The following is a 26,396-nucleotide window of genomic DNA, read 5'->3' as shown; positions in this document are numbered from 1 at the left end:
GGCTCAAAACAGGGTCGCCACTGCCCTTAATAATGGGTCACCACTGGCCGTGTGACCGATCTAACAACGGAAATACATGTTGCCAAAGATGGAAGGCAGGCGAGATCAGTTGGGACCATTCCAGCTAATGAGAGGACACATATGCGTATGAACCACAAGGCTGCGTTCAGTACATAAAAAACATAATAAAACGTTCAATTGAACGGAAACGGTGCTGTACTGAATGACCAGTTGAAAAACTGGGAGGGATTGGGTTGTGTGTTTTCAAAGTGCACCGATGCCTTTTACAACACGTCACTCATTGATATTGGTGATCTGTCGCAACAGACGGTTTGTCAATGTTTCTACCGTTGTGGCTAGATGGAGTAGACCTACAGCTCCATCTAGTGGTTGCGTCGGGAACAACAGTCCCATACGGAAAAGTAATACACGGCCATATGTTGTCTTTTATTTTGTCATTTTTTAACCCTTTATTTAACTAGGCAAGTCAGTTAATAACAAATTCTTATTTTACAATGACGGCATACCCCGGCCAAACCTTCCCCAAATCACGGACAACGATGGGCCAATTGTGCGCCGCCCTATTCGGACTCCCGATCACAGCCGGTTGTGATACAGCCCGGGATCGAACCAGGGTCTGTAGTGATGCCTCTATCACTGCTGCGCCACTCGGGAGAACATCAAAGAACATTCGTTAATTTTACTAATAAGAAACGAATCATAAGAAACGAGATTCTATCCAAGTCCTCGTTCTCTGTCCCATTGTCGCATAGAGATCACAGTGTATTATCTGTCTCACTATGGAATCTGTGATAGCATCTGCAGAGCCATTGAGATGTACAATGTTACAATCAGCTGGCTACTATAGCGGCAGACTTCCAGCAATTGTGCTAAGCTAACGACATTCAGAGACAAAAATGTTATTCACGATTTCATCTGACTCTGGGTATGTAAAAAAACAACCGAAATCTCAAAGTCTCGCATTATCCCTATAAAAATGAACCCACCATAACAGGGTTAAAGCACGGGACGGTTGAGCTAAAGTCAAATGGCTAATTAAAAAACTATAGGGCTTATGGGGGTATTTAAGTAAAAGTTCAATATTTATGGCCAAATCCCCACAACGCTATGTAAACAATTCTGAATCATGGATTACAGTTTATCCTGGCCCATGGACTACTTTCAGGGTAAGGTGTAAAAAAAGTGAACTATCCCTTAATTGAATTTACAAATCAATCATTGCAATTAGGGCATTAATCAATCATTGCAATTAGGTCATCAATCAATTAGGCCATCACTCAATCAATGAGGGCATCAATCAATCAATTGTGGCACAAATCAATAAATTATGGCACCAATCAATCAATTAGGGCACCAATCAATCAATTAGGGCATTAATAGGATTTATTATTAAACTGAATCTGATAAGCTTTTCACATTGAGGATGTTTCCTTTTTTTTTTACTTTGATCCCAAATCCAACTGTTCTATACACTCTTTATCTTCTAGTTGTTGCTTTCCCTCCACAGATGCTGTCATGAAGCGCTTCCTGGGTGAAACACAGGAACAAGTGGGAATGGCTTAAAACAGTAAAATGGCTGAATTGAGAAGCGATGAGACAAAAAAAGATATAATAATGAATAGGATAAAATGTACGTTTAGTGTTTTGTGTCATTTGTTCTGTTTTATTACCATGACTACAAGTACACTATATACAGTATACAAAAGTATGTGGACACCCCTTCAAATTAGTGGATTCCGCTATTTCAGCCACACCGTTGCTGACAGGTGTAAAAAACGGGAACACAGACATGCAATCTCCACACACAAACATTGGCAGTAGAATGACCTTACTGAAGATCTCAGTAACTTTCAACGTGGCACCGTCATAGGATGCCACCTTTCCAACAAATTTCTGTCCTGTTAGAGCTGCCCTGGTCAACTGTAAGTGCTGTTATTGTGAAGTGGAAACGTCTAGGAGCAACAACAGCTCAGCCGCGAAGTGGTAGGCCACACAAGATCACAGAATGGGACTGCCAAGTGCTGAAGCGTGTAGTGCGTAAAAATCATCTGTCATCAAAACAATCACACACACTACTGAGTTCCAAACTGCCTCTGGAAGCAACGTCAGCACAAGAACTGTTTCTTCGGGAGCTTCATGAAATGGGTTTCCACGGCCGAGCAGCCGAACACAAGCCTAAGATCATCATGCGCAATGCCAAGCGTCGGCTGGAGGGGTGTAAAGCTCGCTGTTGGATTCTGGAGCAGTGAAAACGCATTCTCTGGAGTGATGAATCACACTTCACCCTCTGGCAGTCCGACGGACCAATCTGGGTTTGGCAGATGCCAGGAGAACGCCTGCCCAATGCATAGTGCCAACTGTACATTTTGGTGGAGGAGGAATAAGGGTCTGGGGTTGTTTTTCATTGTTTGGGCTAGGCCCCTTAGTTCCAGGGAAATGAAATCTTAATGCTACAGCATACAATGACATTCTAGATGATTCTGTGCTTCCATGGACACCTGCTCGTCAAACAGCTCATTCCAAAACCATGGCCATTAATATTGAGTTGTCCAGCCTTTGCTGCTATAACATCCTACACTCTTCTGGGAAGGCTTTCCACTAGATGTTGGAACATTGCTGCAGGGACTTGCCCCATAACATCAAAGATCCACCAACATATTTTACAGTAGGTATGGGGATCTTTTCTGCTCATGCATTCTCATTTTGACTCGGAACCCACCACTGGTGTGCGTGGCTTTTCATGTCATATGACAAATATCAATGCCTGTAATTTGATAAAAGGCATCGGCAATTGGACTGGAACATGTGCTTTGGTCAGATGACATGAAAATAGAGTTCTTTGTCCACGCACAGAAGTGGTGGGTTTGGCTTCGAAATTAGAACGCATGAGCATTCTCTAGCTTCAAACACTAGTATTGCCAAAGGGGGCAGTATTGCAATCTATTGGATAGCCTTCAGAGTTCTGTCTTACTGTCCAGGTCTGTACCCAAACAATTCGAGCTTCTACTTTTAAAAATCCACCCTTCCAGAAACAAGTCTCTCACCGTTGCCGCTTGCTATAGACCACCCTCTGCCCCCAGCTGTGCCCTGGACACCATATGTGAATTGATTGCCCCCTATCTATCTTCAGAGCTTGTGCTGCTAGGTGACCTAAACTGGGACATGCTTAACACCCTGGCCATCCTACAATCTAAGCTTGATGCCCTCAATCTCACACAAATTATCAATGAACCCACCAGGTACAACCCCAAATCCATAAACACGGGAACCCTCATAGATATCATCCTAACCACCTTGCCCTCCACCCCCAAAACCAATTCTTCCTTTGGCCGCCTTTCCTTCCAGTTCTCCGCTGCCAATGACTGGAACGAACTGAAAAAATCACTGAAGCTGGAGACTCATATCTCCCTCACTAGCTTTATTAAGCACCAGCTGTCAAAGCAGCTCACAGATCACTGCACCTGTACATAGCCCATCTGTAAATAGCCCATCCAACTACCTCATCCCCATACTGTATTTATTTATCTTGCTCCTTTGCACCTCAGTATCTCTACTTGTACATTCATCTACTGCACATCTACCATTCCAGTGTTTAATTGCTATATTGTAATTAATTCGCCACCATGGCCTATGTATTGCCTTACCTCCCTTATCCTACCTCATTTGCACACACTGTATATAGACGTTTTCTACTGTATTATTTACTGTATGTTTGTTTATTCCATATGTAACTCTGTGTTGTTGTATGTGTCGAGCTGCTTTGCTTTATCTTGGCCAGGTCGCAGTTGTAAATGAGAACTTGTTCTCAACTAGCCTACCAGGTTAAATAAAGGTGAAATATATATCTTTTTTAAATAGTAAATTTGTAATGGCCTGAAAGGGACCAATCATGTTAGAGAAGCATCACATACTATCTGTGGCGTCAGAACTGTAAGATTGTTACACTTTAAAGACAAGATACTGGTACTTAATGGAAATAATCAAAAAGATCCAAATGCTTTTCTTCCAGGGAAGACCAACTAACTGCACTTTCTATCATCAGTAGTGAAACAAGCAGATGTAACACTAATAAACTACATGTTGGCAAAGTGGCTTGTGTTTTTGTGTCTGTGGTAGAACGTTATTCTATCAGGGGTTGGCCTCAACTCAGAATTTTTTAATTGCCTCCCATTCAACTCATGAGTTGAAATTGGAATTGGTCACATCCCACAGGATGCAGAATTTGAGTTTGAGTGACAGAAAGTAGAATTTAATTCAGTGCAATTAAAATAAATTCCACTCAGTCATAGAACATGAGTTTCATTGAATCTGACAGGTCACACCTCCAGATACCAAAGAATATATAACTTTTCTCTGGAAATAATGTTTATATAATATTTTAACTTAAGTGCTTAGAATAGCCAATTATATATCCACCAACAATTTCATTTGTTTGGCTTCTTTTTGAAGGCCCTCGGGGTAAACTTGAGGGTTAAACTAATGCATTCTGGAAATGTAGTATTTTCCCCATGTTGAACAAAATGTAAGTGATTAGTGAAATATACCCAGCTAGCACATTTGGTTCCTTGGAAGTTGTGGTTTCCCACTGGTTCTGGGAACAAAGCCATATGTTTCCTGAACAGTAAAACTGAAAGTTTTTTGATCAGAAGTGAAAAATGTGCCTGTTCTGTGAACATTTAACTTTTGTTGCAGGCAGGTGCTGAAAATGTTTTACTATGGTTCCCTGAAAGTTTTCCTGGAAGGTTTTATTACGGTTCTGAGAACGGAAATTGTAGGTTATTTAAAGGTAATTAAATAACAGAAATTGTTTTCATAAGACTTTTAATAAACACCACTATCTTAGTGTTTTGAACTCCACAGATAGGACACATGGAAATGAATTTGCCTAGGCATAGATCATGCAAACACATGTATTTTTTATTGTTGCATGGCGTCAGTGAGAGTGGAACCTAATACAAAGCTGTTCAGACTAGATAAATACAGGATAGATGGAGTTTTGTTGATGCTGAGAACAAGATGATGTTTTTAAATAACATTCTTAGAATGTCCTCTGAATGTTACTAAAGTTCCCGTGTTTTTTTTCTATTAACAATTTGAAAACATTAGTTTAAATAGAACCATGACGAAAACACTACGCTGACAATACTGAAATTCCCACAGAAGACCGGTGTTTAACATTCTCTATTGAGAACCTTTCCAATGTCAAACCAGTTGGAGAAAGTTCCGAGAACATTAACAAACATGTAATTGATTGTAACCATTCCCAGAATGTTGTGGGAGCTCTTCCTAAGCTCTAAGAAACATATGGTTCTCAGAACGTTATGTGCTAGCTGGGTAATTGTGACGTTCTTGAAAATGATCGGACCAAGGCGCAGCATGAGTATAGTTCCACATATTTATTTAAGTGAAACTAACAAAACTTACAAAGACCGTGAGGACGTCGTGCCCAAACACACTAACAATCAATCAATATCCCACAAAACACAGGTGGGGAAATAGCTACCTAAATATAATCCCCAATCAGAGGCAACAATAAACAGCTGCATCTAATTAGGAACCATATCAGCACCAACATAGAAATAGACATACTAGATCACCCCCTAGTCACGCCCTGACCTACTACACCATAGAGAAACAAGGGCTCTCTATGGTCAGGGCGTGACAGTAATAACTTAGGATATTTGCATACAGGTTTTGTTTTCCTTGATCATTCATTTTAAGAGTTTGTCCTGAGAATAAATTGTTTCAACAAAATGTTATATGCATGTATATAACAACATGTTTGATGTTTTATGTATATTTGTATAGACTACACCTAATAGAGAATTGAAGAGGCATTTGAATTTCATTGAATTTCACAAAATTCAAATATTTTTGTTCCTTTAATTCGAATTTCAATTCTGTATAATGTTTACTACTTCAAATTAAATTCAAATTCAATAATTTCATTTGAATTTATGAGACATTCTCAATTAAATTCTGAATAGAGCACAACCCTGTAGTCTAAAGTGTTCCACCATTTTCTTGTTGTTGTGGTGAGCTGCCTCTGATTGTGGCTTCTCTGACGCATACTGTGCTGCTAGATGTTTGAGTGTTATGGTTTGTGTTCTGGTTATGGCTCATTAAAGATCTGTATCTGGTCAAAGTCCACTCTTAGGTGAAGGGGTTGGCCGGTGGAGAAATTAGAAAGAGAGAGAGTGAGAGAGAGAGAGAGAGAGAGAGAAGAGCGAAGGTGAGAGAGAAACTTAGGTAGAATGGTTTGTTGTTTGATGACAAATGTGAGGGTAGGGTGAGAGAGAAAAAAAGGGACATGGTAGTAAAAAGCTGAGGTGGAGAGAAATAACTGACACGTCTTCTCTTTCCTCTCTTTCTCTCTTTCTTTCTCTCTCTTCCTCTTTCTCTCAGGCACAGTGTATTTGGTTTCTTGAGTTTCTGTTACCACCCTCAACACTGATCGGTTCACTTCCTGTCACACACACACTCCTACACACATTTACATACACACACGCAACGTCACACAACACACACAAGCAGAACATGGTGGTTTAGACCACAAATACACACACAGAGTTGGCTGGACAGACAAACAGACAGACAGGAGGACCGGTTCCTTTCTTTCTAGAAGTTAACCCTTCTACAACACAGGTACCTATGCTTTTCTTTTTTACATAATGTTCTCTAACACAACATTTTCTAACATAATGTTGTCTAAACACATCACATTTTCGAAACATCATGATCTCCTATTGATACTGTAGCAGGTGTTTACAGAGGTTTTTAATACCCGAGACACAACAAGAATGTCAGCTATGAAGTAGTGTGACATTATACTCCGGTATAACAAAGACAGACAGAGAGAAAGACAAGGTTCTGAATGCTTTAGATCTGCATTTAAACACACCAGGCTAGTTACTAATACATTAACTGTTGAATATAAATAGCCTTGTTTTTTTTAGGTTTTTTTACATAACGTTTCACAATTGTGGAAGTTGTATCTCTCTCTAGGGGATAATCTTTCCACAATAAAGTTTTCAGATATGTGTAATCTAAGATATTCATTCCTCTCTGTTTTAGATACAGTACAGTGAACTATCACAAAACTTAGCAAAAAATATGTTCTTCCTTTTTTTTGTAAAGATTACATTTAGTGTGAAATTAGATCATAGTTAATCTCATGTCTATAACCACGGTGACAAGTTGACACCAGGAAGTGACAGTATCACACTTAAAGAGAAAAAATTAACTTCTCATTTTGAAAATGGCTTATTGTGGCATCGATATAAGTCAGAAAGATTGATTCTAGTGTGAAAATGTACTACAAAAATGTAAATAGGATCATTTTAGTCATAAAATCAGTCTCATCCAAAACTGAGATTAGCAAGATGATAGGATTAAAGGGTATGTCATAGAATGAAGGGTACCATAACAGTTTTCCTTGGGTTGGGTTTATTTCAATCCTGCCCACAGCTGGCAGCACCCAAGTAATCGTCAATTAGGAGTCTAGCTGCATGTGACCCTATTGCAATGCCCATGGTCAATTTGGTTTGACATTTGATATCCCTATGGGGGCTAGTTAAGGACCATCAGTAAATTGCACAATGTACTGTGGGACAGTATTTTAAAAAGATCAATAACTCCAAATTTCAATGATTTAAAAACCTCAAACAAACTACAGTGCCTTCGGAAAGTATTCAGACCCCTTCACTTTTTCCACATTTTATTACATTACAGCCTTATTCTAAAATGGATGAAATTGTTTTTGCCCCCTAACCAATCTACACACAAAACCCCATAATGACAAAGCAAAAACAGTTTTTCTGACAATTTTAAAAATGTATAAAAATACAAAAACGAGAAATATCACATTTACATAAGTATTTAGACCCTTTACTCAGTACTTTGTTGAACCACCTTTGGCAGCAATTACAACCTTGAGTATTCTCTGGTGTGACGCTACAAGCTTGGTACACCTGTATTTGGGGAGTTTCTCCCATGATTCTCTGCAGATCCTCTCAAGCTCTGTCAGGTTGGATGGGGAGCGTTGCTGCACAGCTATTTTCAGGTCTCTCAAGAGATGTTCGAATCGGGTTCAAGTCCAGGCTCTGGCTGGACCACTCAAGGACATTCAGAGACTTATCCCGAAGCCACTCCTGCGTTGTCTTGGCTGTGTGCTTAGGGTCGTTGTCCTGTTGGAAGGTGAACCTTCGCCCCAGTCTGACGTCCTGAGCTCTCTGGATCAGGTTTTGATCAAGGATCTCTCTGTACATTGCTCCGTTCATCTTTCCCTCGAACCTGACTAGTCTCCCAGTCCCTGCTGCTGAAAAATATCACCACTGCATGATGCTGCCACCACAATGATTCCCTGTCGGGATGGTGCCAGGTTTCCTCCAGACGTGACGCTTGGCATTCAGGTGAAAGAGTTCAATCTTGGTTTCATCAGATCAGTGAATTTTGTTTCTCATAGTCTGAGAGTCCTTTAGGTGCCTTTTGGCAAACTACAAGTGGGCTGTCGTGCCTTTTACTGAGGAGTGGCTTCTGTCTGGCCACTCTACCATAAAGGCCTGATTGGTGGAGTGCTGCAGAGATGGTTGTCCTTCTGGAAGGTTCTCCCATCGCCACAGAGGAACTCTGGAGCTCTGTCAGAGTGACTATCGGGTTCTTGGTCACCTCCCTGACCAAGGCCCTTAGCCACTGATTGCTCGGTTTGTCCATGTAGCCAGCTCTAGGAGAGCCTTGGTGGTTCTAAACTTCTTCCATTTAAGAATAATGGAGGCCACTGTTCTTGGGGACCTTCAATGTTGCAAAACAGGAGAACATGATAGAACCATGAGGAAACCTGTAGGAAACATTATGCTGATGTACTGAAATTCCCACAGAAGAACGTAATTTCTTAAGGGGTCACTCATAACTCATCTCTCTCTCTCTTTAAAAAAAAAATTGTATTTAACCTTTATTTAACCAGGCATGTCAATTAAGAACAAATTCTTATTTACATTGACGGCCTCTCTCCACCCCACCCACCCCCACCCTCCCCTCTCTCCCCGTTCTCCCCCAGATGGAATTTGCCTGCAGTCACGTAGTGTGTAACTGGAACCCGGAAGGGAGTTTAATGGGGGGGTCAGATGTGATGGGGTCAGGTTTGAGTGTGTACCCCTGTAGTCCTCCAAGTGAGGGGGGGACTACAGATCCAGGTGTAGCCATCAGACTGTCTGTCACAGAGCACATGTACGACAACCGTATCTCAGTCATCCCTCAGCAAGGTAATGTACAGACATGGTATCGGCTCAACACACATACAAACTGCTGCTGCTGAGAGAGCCACTCAGTTTCACACTCAGAGGAAATATCTGTGTGGGGTGAAGAGGTGTGAAGGTGTCAGCCGTAGGAAACTTCACATACACTGGCCTAGATGATTTCTTATCAGCTCTGACTGCAGTGTCACCGTGTTCAAAGACACACCTCATCATTCACACACACAATTGAGCTCCATGTAGCTAAGAATGATGATGATGATGAAGATGAGGATGGTGATACTATTGATGATACTATTGATGATACTATTGATGATATTGATGATGATACTATTGATGATGATACTATTGATGATAATACCATTGATGATGATACTATTGATGATTTTGATAATGATGATACTATTGATGATTAAACTATTTATGATGATGATATTTATGATGATACTATTGATGATATTGATGATGATACTATTGATGATATTGATGATGATACTGTTGATGATATTGATGATGATACTATTGATGATATTGATGATGATACTATTGATGATGAAACTATTTATGATGAAACTATTTATGATATTGATGATGAAACTATTGATGATGATGATACTATTGATGATGATACTATTGATGATATTTATGATGATACTATTGATGATATTGATGATGATACTATTGATGATGATACTATTGATGATGAAACTATTGATGAGGATACCATTGTTGATGATACTATTGATGATGATACTATTGATGATGATACTATTGATGATGATGATATTTATGATGATACTATTGATGATATTGATGAAGATACTATCGATGATGATACTATTGATGATATTGATGATGATACTATTGATGATTATACTATTGATGAGGATACTATTGTTGATGATACTATTGATGATACTGTTGATGATATTGATGATGATACTATTGATGATACTATTGATACTATTGATGATGATGCTATTGATGATGATGATATTTATGATGATACTATTGATGATATGGATGATGATACTATTGATGAGGATACTATTGATTATGATACTATTGATGATGATACTATTGATGATGATACTATTGATGCTATTGATGATAATACTATTGATGATATTGATGATGATACTATTGATGATATTGATTATGATAATATTTATGATGATAATATTGATGATATTGATGATCATACTATTGATGATGATACTATTGATGATATTGATGATGATAATATTGATGATGATACTATTGATGATAATACTATCGATGATATTGATGATATTGATGATGATACTATTGACGATGATACTATTGATGATAATACCATTGTTGATATTGATGATCATACTATTGACGATATTGATGATGATACTATTGATAATGATACTATTGATGATATTGATGATGATACTATTGATGATATTGATGTTGACAATATTGATGATATTGATGATGATGATATTTCTGATGATACTATTGATGATATTGATGACGATACTATTGATGATGATAATATTCATGATACTGATAATAATATTGATGTTGATGGTGATAATATTTGGTATTTTAGGGTATTTTATTAGGATCCCTGTTAGCTGTTGCGAGAGCCTCAGCTACTCTTCCTGCGGTCCACACACAAAACATGAAACATGACTTAATACAGAACATTAATAGACAAGAACAGCTCAAGGACAGAACAACATCAATAATATTGATGATGGTGATGTTTGTTTCCTTGCTTCAGAGCCAGGACTAGTGCCTCCACCTTTGCCCCCTCGACGGTTTGAGTCTCAGAAGTACCCCCGACGCACCTCTCTGCCTCCCCCACCTCCCCCTCTTTCCTCTCTGCCTCCCCCACCTCCCCCTCTTTCCTCTCTGCCTCCCCCCCTACCAGCCCGAGGTGAGTATTTGGTTTGTTCTGAATTGATTCCACAAGCATGTGTTTCTGAATACAGCCCTAGTTGTTGGTTGGGGTAAGATGTATTGTAGGCTATAGCGGTGTATGCATGGTTCAGTGGTTATTACTATGCTGGTTGTTACATATCTGGGTCTCATCCTGTGTGTGTGTGTGTGTGTGTGTGTGTGTGTGTGTGTGTGTGTGTGTGTGTGTGTGTGTGTGTGTGTGTGTGTGTGTGTGTGTGTGTGTGTGTGTGTGTGTGTGTGTGTGTGTGTGTGTGTGTGTGTGTGCGTGCGTATTCTCAGGTGCTGAAGGCCAAGGAGAGCAGAGCATCAGATTGAAGGCTAATGTTAATGTTCTCTCTCTCAGCGTTGGACGACTCGTAGATATCAGTAGAGGTGAGTGTATGCATGGTCACATATACACACACACACACACACCCAGTGGAGGCTACTGAGGGGTGGACGGCTCATAATAATGCCTGGAATGGAGTCAATGGAATGGAATAAAACACATCAAACACTTGGTTTCCACGGTGATACCACTCCATTGACACCATTCCAGCCATTATTATGAGCCATCCTCCCCTAGGCAGCCTCCACTGCACACACCATAATTCTCTCTCCGTCTCCTCCACAGCATCTGGCATCCAGACTACTCAGTGTCCCGTGATGCGCTGTGGGAGATGTAGTGCTGCCCTGTCTTCCCTGAGTTCTGTACAGAATACACAGGAAACTGCCGTGAGTTTACTCTCTCTCTGTTGAAAAGGTTTAGACTCAAACTGCAGCATTGTCTCACACCTCGACACATCTCTTTCTCCCTCTCCCTCTCCCTCTCTCTCTCTCTCTCTCTCTCTCTCTCTCTCTCTCTCTCTTTCTCCCTCTCTCTCTCTCTCTCTCTCTTTCTCCCTCTCTCTCTCCCTCTCTCTCTCTCTCTCTCTCTTTCTCTCTTTCTCTTTCTCTCTTTCTCTCTTTCTCTCTTTCTCTCTTTCTCTTTCTCTTCTCTTCTCTCTTTCTCTTCTTCTCTCTCTCTCTCTCTCTCTCTCTTTCTCTCTCTCTCTCTTTCTCTCTCTCTCTCTTTCTCTCTCTCTCTCTTTCTCTCTCTCTCTTTCTCTCTCTCTCTCTTTCTCTCTCTCTCTCCCTCTCTCTCGCTCTCTCTCTCTCTCTAGGTGTGGCTGTGTGAGTTCTGTGGTCTCCAGAACACCCTGTCTACTTCAGGTCCCGGGACTGGTTCCAAGTTGGGCTCCAGGGTTAGAGGGGCTCCTAGAGGGAGAGATGTGATCTACCTCCCCCTTCAGACTGACCAGGACTACGAGAACCTGGAGGATGTGATGGTGGTCTTCTGTGTTGATATATCTGGGAGCATGAGTGTTACCTCTGAGGTGTGTAGTCTGTCTGTCTGGGAGCATGAGTGTTACCTCTGAGGTGTGTTGTCCGTCCGTCCGTCCGTCTGTCTACAAACTAAGGCTGTACCTCATTCTGTATGTCTGTCTACAAACTAAGGCTGTACCTCATTCTGTCTTTCCGTCTACAAACTATGGCTGTACCTCAATCTGTATGTATGTCTACAAACTAAGGCTGTACCTCATTCTTTATGTCTGTCTACAAACTAAGGCTGTACCTCATTCTGTCTTTCCGTCTACAAACTATGGCTGTACCTCAATCTGTATGTCTGTCTACAAACTAAGGCTGTACCTCATTCTGTCTGTCTGTCTACAAACTATGGCTGTACCTCAATCTGTATATCTGTCTACAAACTAAGGCTGTACCTCATTCTGTCTGTCCGTCTACAAACTATGGCTGAACCTCAACCTGTATGTCTGTCTACAAACTAAGGCTGTACCTCATTCTGTCTGTCTGTCTACAAACTATGGCTGAACCTCAACCTGTATGTCTGTCTACAAACTAAGGCTGTACCTCATTCTGTCTGTCCGTCTACAAACTATGGCTGTACCTCAATCTGTATGTCTGTCTACAAACTATGGCTGTACCTCAATCCCACTGCATCTATATTCTCTTCCCAGGTCACCCCAGGGAATGCTATGAGGTCAGCAACCTATGTCTCCCGACTACAGGTACTTATGTTTGTCCCAGTGTTCTTACTTCAGGTTCTGTATCTGGAAACTGAGGGTCTACTAAAGGAGCTGAAAGGTGGAGCAAAACATTTAAAATAAACCACAATAACTAATGTAAAATATACCGTGTACAGTCGTGGCCAAAAGTTTTGAGAATGACACAAATATACATTTTCACAAAGTCTGCTGCCTCAGTTTGTATGATGGCAATTTGCATATACTCCAGAATGTTATGAAGAGGGATCAGGTGAATTGCAAAGTCCCTCTTTGCCATGCAAATTAACTGAATCCCAATAAAACATTTCCACTGCATTTCAGCCCTGCCACAAAAGGACCAGCTGACATCATGTCAGTGATTCTCTCGTTAACACAGGTGTGAGTGTTGACGAGGACAAGGCTGGAGATCACTCTGTCATGCTGATTGAGTTCGAATAACAGACTGGAAGCTTCAAAGGAGGGTGGTGCTTGGAATCATTGTTCTTCCTCTGTCAAACATGGTTACCTGCAAGGAAACACGTGCCGTCATCATTGCTTTGCACAAAAAGGGCTTCACAGGCAAGGATTGCACCTAAATCAACCATTTATTGGATCATCAAGAACTTTAAGGAGAGCGGTTCAATTGTTGTGAAGAAGGCTTCAGGGTGCCCAAGAAAGTCCAGCAAGCACCAGGACCGTCTCCTAAATTTGATTCAGCTGCGGGATCGGGGCACCACCAGTACAGAGCTTGCTCAGGAATGGCAGCAGGCAGGTGTGAGTGCATCTGCATGCACAGTGAGGCGAAGACTTTTGGAGGATGGCCTGGTGTCAAGAAGGGCAGCAAAGAAGCCACTTCTCTCCAGGAAAAATATCAGGGACAGACTGATATTCTGCAAAGGTACAGGGATTGGACTGCTGAGGACTGGGGTAAAGTCATTATCTCTGATGAATCCCCTTTCCGATTGTTTGGGGCATCCGGAAAAAAGCTTGTCGGGAGAAGACAAGGTGAGTGCTACCATCAGTCCTGTGTCATGCCAACAGTAAAGCATCCTGAGACCATTCATGTGTGGGGTTGCTTCTCAGCCAAGGGAGTGGGCTCACTCACAATTTTTCCTAAGAACACAGCCATGAATAAAGAATGGTACCAACACATCCTCCGAGAGCAACTTCTCCCAACCATCCAGGAACAGTTTGGTGACGAACAATGCCTTTTCCAGCATGATGGAGCACCTTGCCATAAGGCAAACGTGATATCTAAGTGGCTCGGGGAACAAAACATCGATATTTTGGGTCCATGGCCAGGAAACTCCCCAGACCTTAATCCCATTGAGAACTTGTGGTCAAATCTCAAGAGGCGGGTGGACAAACAAAAACCCACAAATTCTGACAAACTCCAAGCATTGATTATGCAAGAATGGGCTGCCATCAGTCAGGATGTGGCCCAGAAGTTAATTGACAGCATGCCAGGGCGGATTGCAGAGGTCTTGAAAAAGAAGGGTCAACACTGCAAATGTTGACTCTTTGCATCAACTTCATGTAATTGTCAATAAAAGCCTTTGACACTTATGAAATGCATATAATTATACTTCAGTATTCCATAGTAACATCTGACAAAAATATCCAAAGACACTGAGGCAGCTACTTTGTGAAAATTTATATTTGTGTCATTCTCAAAACTTTTGGCCACAACTGTATATAGGTTCAGAACTTTTGTGAAACATCACAGCACAGTTGAAAAATATACGCCAAATATAAATCAAAACTGGATGGTGTTCAGAGATAGATGGGAGGGGTTGATTGGAGCTGAAGGATGGGACAAAAAAACAACACGTAACTAATGTAAAATGTATATAGTATGTATAAGCTGGAAGTGTTGTCTATTAGTTTACTCCAATTAAGGGAGGGGTTGTAGGGGTAGGGGAAAATAATAATACATTTCAAAAAAGTATATATACAGTATATTGTTTAATTATTTTTTTATTTCACCTTTATTTAACTAGGCAAGTCAGTTAAGAACAAATTCTTATGTACAATGACGACCTACCAAAAGGCAAAAGGCCAACTAAAATTCATTAAATAAATATATAGTACAAAACACACATCACAAGAGAGACACCACAACACTAAATAAAGAGAGACCTAAGACAACATAGCAAGGCAGCAACACATGAAAACACAGCATGGTGGCAACACAACATGACAACATGACAGCAAAACAACATGGCAGCAACAACATGGTAGCAACACAAAACAGGGTACAAACATTGTTGGGCACAGGCAACAGCAGAAAGGGTGTCACGGTTATCGTCGGTGAAGGAGGACCAAAATGCAGGACTGTGTTTGTTCATTTTGAACATTTATTAAATCAAAATGAACACAAAAACAACAAAACGAACGATCCACAGACAGTCTGGCAAGGCACAAGGCTAAACACAGAACAATTTCCCACAAATAAACACACCCAACTAATATAGGACTTCCAATCAAAGGCAACACACTACAGCTGCCTTCAATTGGAAGTCCACCCCAATTAACTCTACATAGAAACACACTTACTAGACTACACATAGAAATACATAAACATAGACCATAAACCAAAAACCCGGAAATACTAAATCAAACACCCTTTTACCAAAACACCACCCCGGACCACATAAAACAAATACCCTCTGCCACGTCCTGACCAAACTGCAATAACAATTAACCCTTATACTGGCCAGGACGTGACAAAGGGCAAAAAGGTGGAGACAACAATACATAATGCAAAGCAGCCACTTTATACTGTGTGTATATATATATATATATATATATATATATATATATATATTTAAACTAATATGCACAGTGGGCTCCAAAATTACTGGCACCCCTGACTGGCAATGCACAAACAATACTTTAAAAAATATAAACAATATAATTATATAGATAAACTCAAAATACCATCATGTGAGAAATACTGTACTTTATTAATTTCACAATGGAAACCACCAAAATAATTTATTGATGTAATTAAAAATCTATGTCCTCCAAATCAAGGTTTCACAATTAATGGCACCCCTACAGATTATTGTAAATAACATCTATCAAAATTATACCAGGAATTTAATTTCACTTATTTAAGTCTTAAGGAACTATATTGAGCCAGGGAGGGAGGGAGGCTGAGGGGTATAGAGAGAGGGAGGGAGGCTGAGGGAGGGAGGGGTATAGAGAAAGGGAGGGAGGGTTGGAGGGAGGCTGAGGGAGGGAGAGAGGCTGAGGGAGGTGAAGGAGGCTGAGGGAGGGAGAGAGGCTGAGGGAGGTGAATGAGGCTGAGGGAAGGAGAGAGGCTGAGGGAAGTGAAGGAGGCTGAGGGAATGAGAGAGGCTGAGGGAGGGAGGGAGGCTGAGGGGTATAGAGAGAGGGAGGGAGGGTTGGAGGGAGGCTGAGGGAGGGAGGGAGGGAGGCTGAGGGAGGTGATGGAGGCTGAGGGAATGAGGGAGCCTGAGGGAGGGAGGGAGGCTGAGGGGTATAGAGAAAGGGAGGGAGGGTTGGAGGGAGGCTGAGGGAGGGAGGGGTATAGAGAGAGGGAGGGAGGGTTGGAGGGAGGCTGAGGGAGGGAGGGGTATAGAGAGAGGGAGGGAGGGTTGGAGGGAGGCTGAGGGAGGGAGAGAGGCTGGGGGAGGGGAAGGAGGCTGAGGGAATGAGAGAGCCTGAGGGAGGGAGGGAGGGAGGCTGAGGGGTATATAGAGGGAGGGAGGGAGGCTGAGGGAGGGAGAGAGGCTGAGGGACATGAAGGAGGCTGAGGGAATGAGAGAGGCTGAGGGGAGGGAGGGAGGCTGAGGGGGGTGAAGGAGGCTGAGGGAATGAGAGAGGCTGAGGGAGGGAGGGATGGAGGGAGGCTGAGGGGTATATAGAGGGAGAGAGGGAAACAGGTACAGCTGTGACACAAATCATACATTCTTTTTAATGTATGATTTGTCTCTGACTCATATTTCAAATGGTGTCACCTAATTACTTAACCACTTTCCTCTGTGTGTCTGTTGGTGACACTGACATTCTAACATTCTGACTCAGTAAAACTCAGCAAGCACTCACCTCTTGTTGTGCCATATCAACATAGAGAGACAAAGAAGCTAAGAAGCTAAGGACTAATTTTGGAGCCCACTGTATATATATATATATATATTTCTAAAAATGTATATATATGGGGATTGGAAATGATGCAGACAATTACATTGAGCCACAATCTATTTGCAATATTAAAGCTGATCTACCTCCTAAAAAGAAAAGACTAGTCTATTTCAGATGGAACGCAGAGTCTAGAAACGTAAAAGGCTAGAAGGCTTCTATTAAAATGAATGAATATGTCAATGCTCTTCTCTCTCTCTTTCTGTAGAGTATTCAGGATGCCCTCCAGAGGGCGCTGTCCTCTCTACTTAAGACTTCGCCTCACCGCCGAGTCGCCATTGTTACCTTCAATGACGAGGTATTGATTGATCTATTGATTGAAAAAATTGAACGAGGGAGTGGATTTGGAGGGAGGGAGGGAGGGAGGCTGAGGGCTATAGAGAGAGGGAGGGAGAGAGGGTGGGAGGGAGGCTAGGAGGCTGATGGGTATAGAGAGAGAAGGGGAAGGTTGGAGGGAGGCTGAGGGAGTGAAGGAGGGTTGGAGGGAGGCTGAGGGGTATAGAGAGAGGGAGGGAGGTTTGGAGGGAGGCTGAGGGGTATAGAGGGAGGGAGGGAGGGAGGGAGGGAGGGAGGGAGGGAGGGAGGGAGGGAGGGAGGGAGGGAGGGAGGGAGGGAGGGAGGGAGGGAGGGAGGCTGAGGGGTATAGAGAGAGAGAGGGAGGGTGGGTTGGAGGGAGGCTGAAGGAGGGAGAGAGGCTGAGGGAGGGAGGGAGGCTGAGGGAGGGAGAGAGGGAGAGAGGGAGGGAAACAGGTACAGCTGTGACACAAATCACACATTTTATTATGCATGATTTTTCTCTGACTCATATTTGAAATGGTGTCACCTAATTACTTAACCACTCTCCTCTGTGTGTCTGTTGGTGACACTGACATTTTAACATTCTGACTCAGTAAAACTCAGCAAGCACTCACCTCTTGTTGTGCCATATCAACATAGAGAGACAAAGAAGCTAAGGACTTATAATATATGACACATAATCCCATCTCTATTCCTTTTTTTATGCAGTTTAAGACAAGAGTTATAAAAGTTGTATTACTAACTATGTGCTCTACGAAGATTTAGAATAATTAGTATTTAAATTATTACAATTATTTAAATTAATTATTATCAAAGGCCCAGTGCTGTCAAAAACGTGATTTCCTGTGTTTTATATATATTTCCACACTATGAAGTTGGAATAATACTGTGAAACTGTGAAAATTATGATAATGGCCTTTTAGTGTAAGAGCTGTTTGAAAAGGCTGCCAGAAATTCTTGCTTGTTATGAATGGGTAGTGTTTTGGACCGCCTGACAACATCACCAGGCAGTATAAGTTAATAGACCAATAACAAAGAGAGTTTCAAACCTCTCTTGCCAATAACAGCTAGTGTTTAGGTTACAGATCCCTCCGATTAGGCCTGGCGAACTCAGACCACTCCCAGACAGTCCAAGCAAAATTCTTGATTGAGAAATTGCTCTTTGTTTAAGAAGCTATTTTTGTTTCTTTTTTTGAGCATTTGAAAACAATCACAGTAAGGCACTTTAATTGTTATCCAGAACTTATTTGATAAATTGGATAAAAACAGCTGCATTGGACCTTTAAAGTTTAAGATAAGGATGAAGAGTGTTATGTAGTACTTGCAGTTGAAACGACAGTGTATGATACCATCTGTGACATTGTGTCAGCTCTAGATGTTCCTACGACAAGTATCGCGTCACATTGTCTCAGACTGGAAAACCCCTGGCAGCCAGTTGTGTATGACACATATTTTGTGAATAGTAGTAGTGTAATTGAGTTATGACAAGATAACCTATTCTGTACCATAACATTTAGCTATCAACAACAGAGTTATGACAAGATAACCTACACGTTTTTGGTCACAGGTCCAGGAATGGCTTAAGAATTGCAACATTTACTTAGAACAGTGGTTCCCAAAATGTTTACAGTCCCGTACGTCTTCAAACATTCAACCTCCAGCTGCATACCCCCTTTAGCACAAGGGTCAGCGCACTCTCAAATGTTGTTTTTTGCCATCATTGTAAGCCTGCCACACACACACTATACGATACATTTATTTAACACAAGAATGAGTGTGAGTTTCTGTCACAACCCAGCTCGTGGGAAGTGACAAAGATAATAATAATCAATCATTTTTCTCTTTATTTAACCCATCTTACATATAAAACCTTATTTGTTGATCAAAAACTGTGAATAACTCACCACAGGTTAATGAGAAGGGTGTGCTTGAAAGGATGCACATAACTCTGCAATGTTGGGTTGTATTGGAGAGAGTCTCAGTCTTAAATCATTTTCTACACACAGTCTGTACCTGCATTTAGTTTTCATGCTAGTGAGGGCTGAGAATCCACTCTCACTTAGGTACTTGGTTGCAAAGGGCATCAGTGTCTTAACAGCACGATTTGCCAAGGCAGGATACTCTGAGTGCAGCCCAATCCAGAAATCTGGCAGTGGCTTCTGATTAAATTCAATTTTAACAGAACCACTTGTTGCAATTTCAATGAGGCTCTCTTGTTCAGATATCGGTAATGTGGACTGGAGGCAGGGCATGAAAGGGATAACAAATCCTGTTGTTTGTGTCATCCGTTTTGTGAAAGTACCTGCGTAATTGTGCACCCAACCTACTCAGGTGCTTCGCTACATCACATTTGACATTGTCCATAAGCTTGAGGTGATTTGCACACAAGAAAATCATACAATGATGGAATGACCTGTGTGTTGTCCCTGTTAATGCAGACAGAGAAGAACTCCAACTTCTTAATCATAACCTCAATTTTGTCCCGCACATTGAATATAGTTGCGGAGTAAGATTCAGATCATTCAGGCGAGAAAAAACATCACCCAGATAGGCCAGTTGTGTGAGAAACTCCTCATCATCATCAAGTGAAAATTATGGTCAGTAAAGAAAACTTTAAGCTCGTCTCTCAATTTAAAAAAAAGTGTCAATACTTTGCCCCTTGATAACCAGCGCACTTCTGTATGTTGTGAAAGTGTTACATGGTCGCTGCCTATATCATTGCATAGTACAGAAAATACACGAGAGTTCAGGGGCCTTGCTTTAACAAAGTTAACCATTATCACTGTAGTGTCCAAAACGTCTTTCTGTCACGATCATCGTAATAATTGGACCAAGGTGCAGCGTGAGTAGCGTTCCACATCTTTATTATAATGTGAAACTTAGAAAAATACAAAAACAATATATTAACCAACGAAACGTGAAGACAGTGAAGTGCAAATAGGCACCTACACAAAAACAAGATCCCACAAACACAGGTGGGAAAAATAACTACTTAAATATGATCCCCAATTAGAGACAACGATTACCAGCTGCCTCTAATTGGGACTCATACAAAACACCAACATAGAAAAAGAAACTAGAACCCAACATAGACATAGATATACTAGATCACCCCTTAGTCACGCCCTGACCTACTACACCATAGAGAAACAATGGCTCTCTGTGGTCAGGGCGTGACACTTTCAAGCTGTCAGGCATTCCTTTGGCAGCAAGAGTATCTAGTTGGATTCTGCAGTGTAGCCAAGTGGCGTCGGGAGCAACTGCTTGCAGTTACCACTCCACTATGTCTCCCTGTCATGGCATTTGCGCCATTAGTACAGATACCAACATAAGCAGCAGCTACCTTTGGACCGTTAGTAATGGTTAATGTGATTGGATGTTAATTATTTGACTAGACTAGCTGTATTTGACATTATGTTGATATTTCACTGAACACTAGATGGTTTAATTACATTTTTGGCAGTGAAACTAGGCTACTCAGGCGAGAAAAAAAATAACAAATACTGGGTGATTTGAAAAGTCATAGTCAATCAATCAATAATATAATAATTATTTTAGCAAAAATGTTTCTCTTTAATTTACAATCTGTAGAAGCTATGAGAATAGAAAGGGTCAGTACTTTTGTGAAGCATCCCAGCACAGTTAAATATATGGCAAATAGAAATCCAAAATGGATGGTGTTAAGAGATAGATGGGAGGGGTTGAATGGAGCTGAAGGGTGGGACTAATAACAACAAGATAACTAATGTAAAACATACGGTGTCTGTAAAATGTATATCGGTTCAGAAATTGTGTTAAATAGAACAGTAACAAATAGAAACTTGATGGACATCAGAAGTAGAGGAAGGCCAGGACTAAAAACAAACAAAATATAACTATTGTAAAATGTGTATAGTATGCATAAACTGAAGGTAGAAGCCTAAGTGTTATTGTTTATTAGTTTACTTCAATTGGGGGAAGGGTGGTAGGGTTTGCAGGGAATAATAAAGGTATATTCTTAAAAAAGTGTGTGTATGTATGTATGTATGTATATATATATATATATATATATATATATATGTGTATATGTATGAATGTTTATGTATATACAGTCGGCTCCAAAATTACTGGCACCCCTGACTGGCAATGCACAAACAATACTTTAAAAAATAAAAAACAATATAAATATAGAGATATACTCAAAATACCAACATGTGAGAAATAATGTACTTTATTAATGTTTCAATGGAACCCACCAAATCATGTATTGATTTAATTAAAAATCAATGTCCTCCAAATCAAGGTTTCACAATTAATGGCACCCCTACAGATTATTGTAAATAACATCTACCAAATTTAAACCAGGAATTCAATTCCACTTATTTAAGATTTAAGGAACTATATTGAGCGATTACATCACTTCCTATTTCACTAGGGTATAAAAATGAGGTAACACACATGCAATATCCCTTTGTCATCCATCCCCATGAAGAAATCAAAAGAACTGGCAGTTCAAAAGAGACAGATGGCTGTAGACCTTCATAAATCTGGTAATGGCTACAAGAAGATCCACAAACGATTGAATATACCACTGAGCACTGTCAGGGCAATTATTAAAATATTAAAAAGATATGGAACAGTTGAAAACCTCACGGGTAGAGGACACAAATGCATTTTACCCCCCAGGATAGGGAGGAGGATGGTAAGAGAAGCAACAAAATCCCCAAGAATCACTTTGAAAGAATTGCAGGCCTTGGTGATGGGGTCTCCACAAACACAGGCTCTTTGGAAGGGTTGCAAGAAGAAAACCCTTTCTGACCCCAAGACACAGGCGGAAGCGCTTGGAGTTTGCCAAACGTCATTTAAATTATGACTGGAAGAAGGTGCTCTGGTTGTCACGATCTGTTTCACCTGTCCTTGTGCTTCTCACCACCCCCTCCAGGTGTCGCTCATCTTCCCCACTTATCCTCTGGGTATTTATACCTGTGTTTTCTGTCTGTCTGTGCCAGTTCGTCTTGTTTGTTCAAGTGTGAGTGATGGTTTCTGATAATGGGCCTCTGTACGACTATGTAGATATTCCATAAAAAATCTGCCGTTTCCAGCTAAAATAGTCATTTACAACATTAACAATGTCTACACTGTATTTCTGATCAATTTGATGGTATTTCCATGGACAAAAAAATGTGCTTTTCTTTTCAAAACAAGGACATTTCTAAGTGACCCCAAACTTTTAAATGGTATGTATGTACAGTTGAATAAGGACATTTACATACACTTATGTTGGAGTCATTAAAACTCGTTTTTCAACCACTCCACACATTTCTTGTTAACAAACTATAGTTTTGGCAAGTCGGTTAGGACATCTACTTTGTGCATGACACAAGTAATTTTTCCAACAATTGTTTACAGACAGATTATTTAACTTATAATTCACTGTATCACAATTCCAGTGGGTCAGAAGTTTACATACACTAAGTTGACTGTGCCTTTAAACAGCTTGGAAAATTCCAGAAAATGATGTCATGGCTTTAGAAGCTTCTGATAGGCTAATTGACATCATTTGAGTCAATTGGAGGTGTACTTGTGGATGTATTTCAAGGCCTACCTTCAAACTCAGTGCATCTTTGCATGAAATCATGGGAAACTCAAAAGAAATCAGCCAAGACCTCAGGAAAAACTAATTGTAGACCTCCACAAGTCTGGTTCATCCTTGGGAGCAATTTCCAAACGCCTGAAGGTACCACGTTCATCTGTACAAACAATGGTATGCAAGTATAAACACCATGGGACCACGCAGCCGTCATACCGCTCAAGAAGGAGACGAGTTCTGTCTCCTGGAGATGAACGTACTTTGTTACGAAAAGTGCAAATCAATCCCAGAACAACAGCAAAGGACCTTGTGAAGATGCTGGAGGAAAAAGGTACAAACGTATCTATATCCACAGTAAAACAAGTCCTATATCAACATAACCTGAAAGGCCGCTCAGCAAGGAAGAAGCCACTGCTCCAAAACCACCATAAAAAAAGCCAGACTACGGTTTTCAACTGCACATGGGGACAAAGATCATACTTTTTGGAGAAATGTCCTCTGGTCTGATGAAACACAAATAAAACTGTTTGGCCATAATGACCATCATTATGTTTGGAGGAAAAAGGGGGAGGCTTGCAAGCCGAAGATCACCATCCCAACCGGGAAGCACGGGGGTGGCAGCATCATGTTGTGCGGGTGCTTTGCTGCAGGTTGACTGGTGCACTTCACAAAATAGATGACATCATGAGGCAGCAAAATGATGTGGATATACTGAAGCAACATCTCAAGACATCAGTCAGGAAGTTAAGGTTTGGTTGCAAATGGGTCTTCCAAATGGACAATGACCACAAGCATACTTCCAAAGTTGTGGGAAAATGGCTTAAGGACAACATAGTCAAGGTATTGGAGTGGTCATCACAAAGCCCTGACCTCAATCCTATAGAAATTTTGTGGGCATAAATGAAAAAGCGTGTGCATGCAAGGAGGCCTACAAACCTGACAAACCTGGGCCAACATTCACCCAACTTATTGTGTGAAGCTTGTGGAAGGCTACCTGAAACGTTTGACCCAAGTTAAACAATTTAAAGGCAATGTTACCAAAAACAAATTGAGTGTATGTAAACTTCTGACCCACTGGGATTGTGATGAAATAAAAGCTGAAATAAATCATTCTCTCTACAATTATTCTGCCATTTTACATTCTTAAAATAAAGTGGTGATCCTAACTGACCTAAGACAGGGAATTTTTACTCTGATTAATTGTCAGGAATTGTGAAAAACTGAGTAAATGTATTTGGCTAAGGTGTATGTAAACTTGAGACTTCAACTGTACATATAAGTGTCTTATATTGGCTGAAAGCTTAAATTCTTGTTGATATAACTGCACTGTCCGATTTAAAGTAGCTATTACAGCGAAAACATGTGATTGTTTGAGGACGGCACCCCACAACAAAATATTTTTCCACCGGCACAGGTTTCATACATTCCCATATAACGATTAAATATTCACTTACTTGTTGAAAATCTTCCTCTGATTTGTCATCCAAAGGGTCCCAGCTATAACATGTAGTATTGTTTTGTTAGATAAAATTCTTCTTTATATCCCAAAAAGTCTATTTAGTTGGCGCCATCGATTTGAGAAATCCACTCGTTCAACTTGCAGAGAAAGGAATCTGAAAATCTACCCCTAAACTTTGTTTCAACAAGTCAAAATACATTTCTATTTACCCCTCAGGTACCCTAAAATGTAATCAAACTATAATATTTCTTTCAGAAAGAAGTATGTTCAATAGGAAGCCGATTTTAGCAGGTGTGTAATGTCTTCATGGCACGCGCAAACACAAATTTGTGTGCGCCATCATGCTTGAAGTTACAAGCCTGAAACCTTGGACATTGACTGCTGACACCCTGTGGAAGACATAGGATCCAGTGAGCTAATTGTCAATATTACCTTTCTCTTGCATTTCTAAGAGGATTGTCTCAACAACAACAAAATATTCCGGTTGGTTTTTCTTTTCTCCTACCATATCTATTGTGTTACATTCTCCTACATTATTTTAACATTTATACAAACGTCAGTGTTTTCTTTTCAATGGCACCAATTATATGCATACCCTGGCTTCAGGGTCTGAGCTACAGGCAGTTTACTTTGGGCACGTCATTCAGACAGGAAGTGGAGAAAAAAGGGGCCTAGCCCTAACTTACTCTGTATCATAACATCTAACTATCAACAACAGAATTACGACAAGATAACCTACTCTATACCATAAAATCTAGTTAACTGCAACAGTGATGTTGATTTTTGAATAATTTTATTTTTATTGCATACAATGCTCTGCCGGCTTTTTCTTCGAGTGCATTCACTGCCATATTAAAGTTTCCCGATGCAGATATGGTCAGACCAAGGTATGAGTCATGTTTTGTGTGTTCAATGATGGTGTTGTTCAGGGTGAATTTATATTTGTGTTTCTGACATCTGTTTCAGTTGTTTTGTGGGGGGGGGAATCATGATTTTTATTTATTTTTTATTTACTGCCAGGGCCCAATTATGGTAATATTGCTCTATAATGTCTTTGGTTGGTGATAGAAGAACCAAATCAGCAGCATATAGCAGGTAATTTACCTCTGTGTCAAATAGTGTGAGTCCTGGGGCTGGAGAATGGTCCAACATGTCTGCTAATTCATTGATATAAATGTTGAAAAGGTCTCCTATCTATCTATCTATCTATCTATCTATCTATCTATCTATCTATCTATCTATCTATCTATCTATCTATCTATCTATCTATCTATCTCTCTCTCTCTCTCTCTCTCTCTCTCTCTCTCTCTCTCTCTCTCTCTCTCTCTCTCTCTCTCTCTCTCTCTCTCTCTCTCTCTCTCTCTCTCTCTCTCTCTCTCTCTCCTCTCTCTCTCTCTCTCTCTCTCTCTCTCTCTCTCTCTCTCTCTCTCTCTCTCTCTCTCTCTCTCTCTCTCTCTCTCTCTCTCTCTCTCTCTCTCTCTCTCTCTCTCTCTCTCTCTCTCTCTCTCTCTCTCTCTCTCTCTCTCTCTCTCTCTCTCAACAATCAGTTATTTGATTGTTTGCCACACCCACTGCCAGCATTGTGAGCTCCAATTGTAGGCTATGCACTTGTGATTTAAAACAATCAAATCAAAGTTTATTTGTCACATGCGCCCAATAGTGCGGGGAAAAAA

The 26,396-nt window shown here is 40.7% G+C and overlaps 1 protein-coding gene across 4 annotated transcripts in view; it reads left to right on the top strand.

Moving 5' to 3' along the window:
• The first annotated feature begins 6,205 nt into the window (after positions 1 to 6,205).
• The window catches only part of LOC106608480 (circularly permutated Ras protein 1), a 40,159-nt gene continuing 19,968 nt past the window's right edge, over positions 6,206 to 26,396 (top strand). Inside the window, exons 1-9 of one of the 4 annotated variants that reach the window (XM_082977336.1) lie at positions 6,206 to 6,253; positions 6,427 to 6,666; positions 9,077 to 9,281; positions 11,029 to 11,184; positions 11,487 to 11,579; positions 11,821 to 11,921; positions 12,350 to 12,562; positions 13,205 to 13,255; positions 17,607 to 17,696. In XM_082977336.1, coding sequence (XP_082833462.1) covers positions 9,077 to 9,281; positions 11,029 to 11,184; positions 11,487 to 11,579; positions 11,821 to 11,921; positions 12,350 to 12,562; positions 13,205 to 13,255; positions 17,607 to 17,696 — 909 coding nt within the window. In that variant the 5' untranslated portion in view covers positions 6,206 to 6,253; positions 6,427 to 6,666. Of the gene's footprint in view, positions 6,254 to 6,405; positions 6,667 to 9,076; positions 9,282 to 11,028; positions 11,185 to 11,486; positions 11,580 to 11,820; positions 11,922 to 12,349; positions 12,563 to 12,584; positions 12,606 to 13,204; positions 13,256 to 17,606; positions 17,697 to 26,396 lie in introns of those variants that run through there. The other 3 variants (XM_014206409.3, XM_082977335.1, XM_014206412.1) reach the window with 3 other exon arrangements.

The sequence above is a fragment of the Salmo salar genome, chromosome 07 (assembly GCF_965601325.2).
Source record: "Salmo salar chromosome 07, fSalSal1, whole genome shotgun sequence".
In the NCBI taxonomy this organism is placed as follows: domain Eukaryota; kingdom Metazoa; phylum Chordata; class Actinopteri; order Salmoniformes; family Salmonidae; genus Salmo; species Salmo salar.
This window is presented reverse-complemented; position numbering and strand designations above follow the sequence as displayed.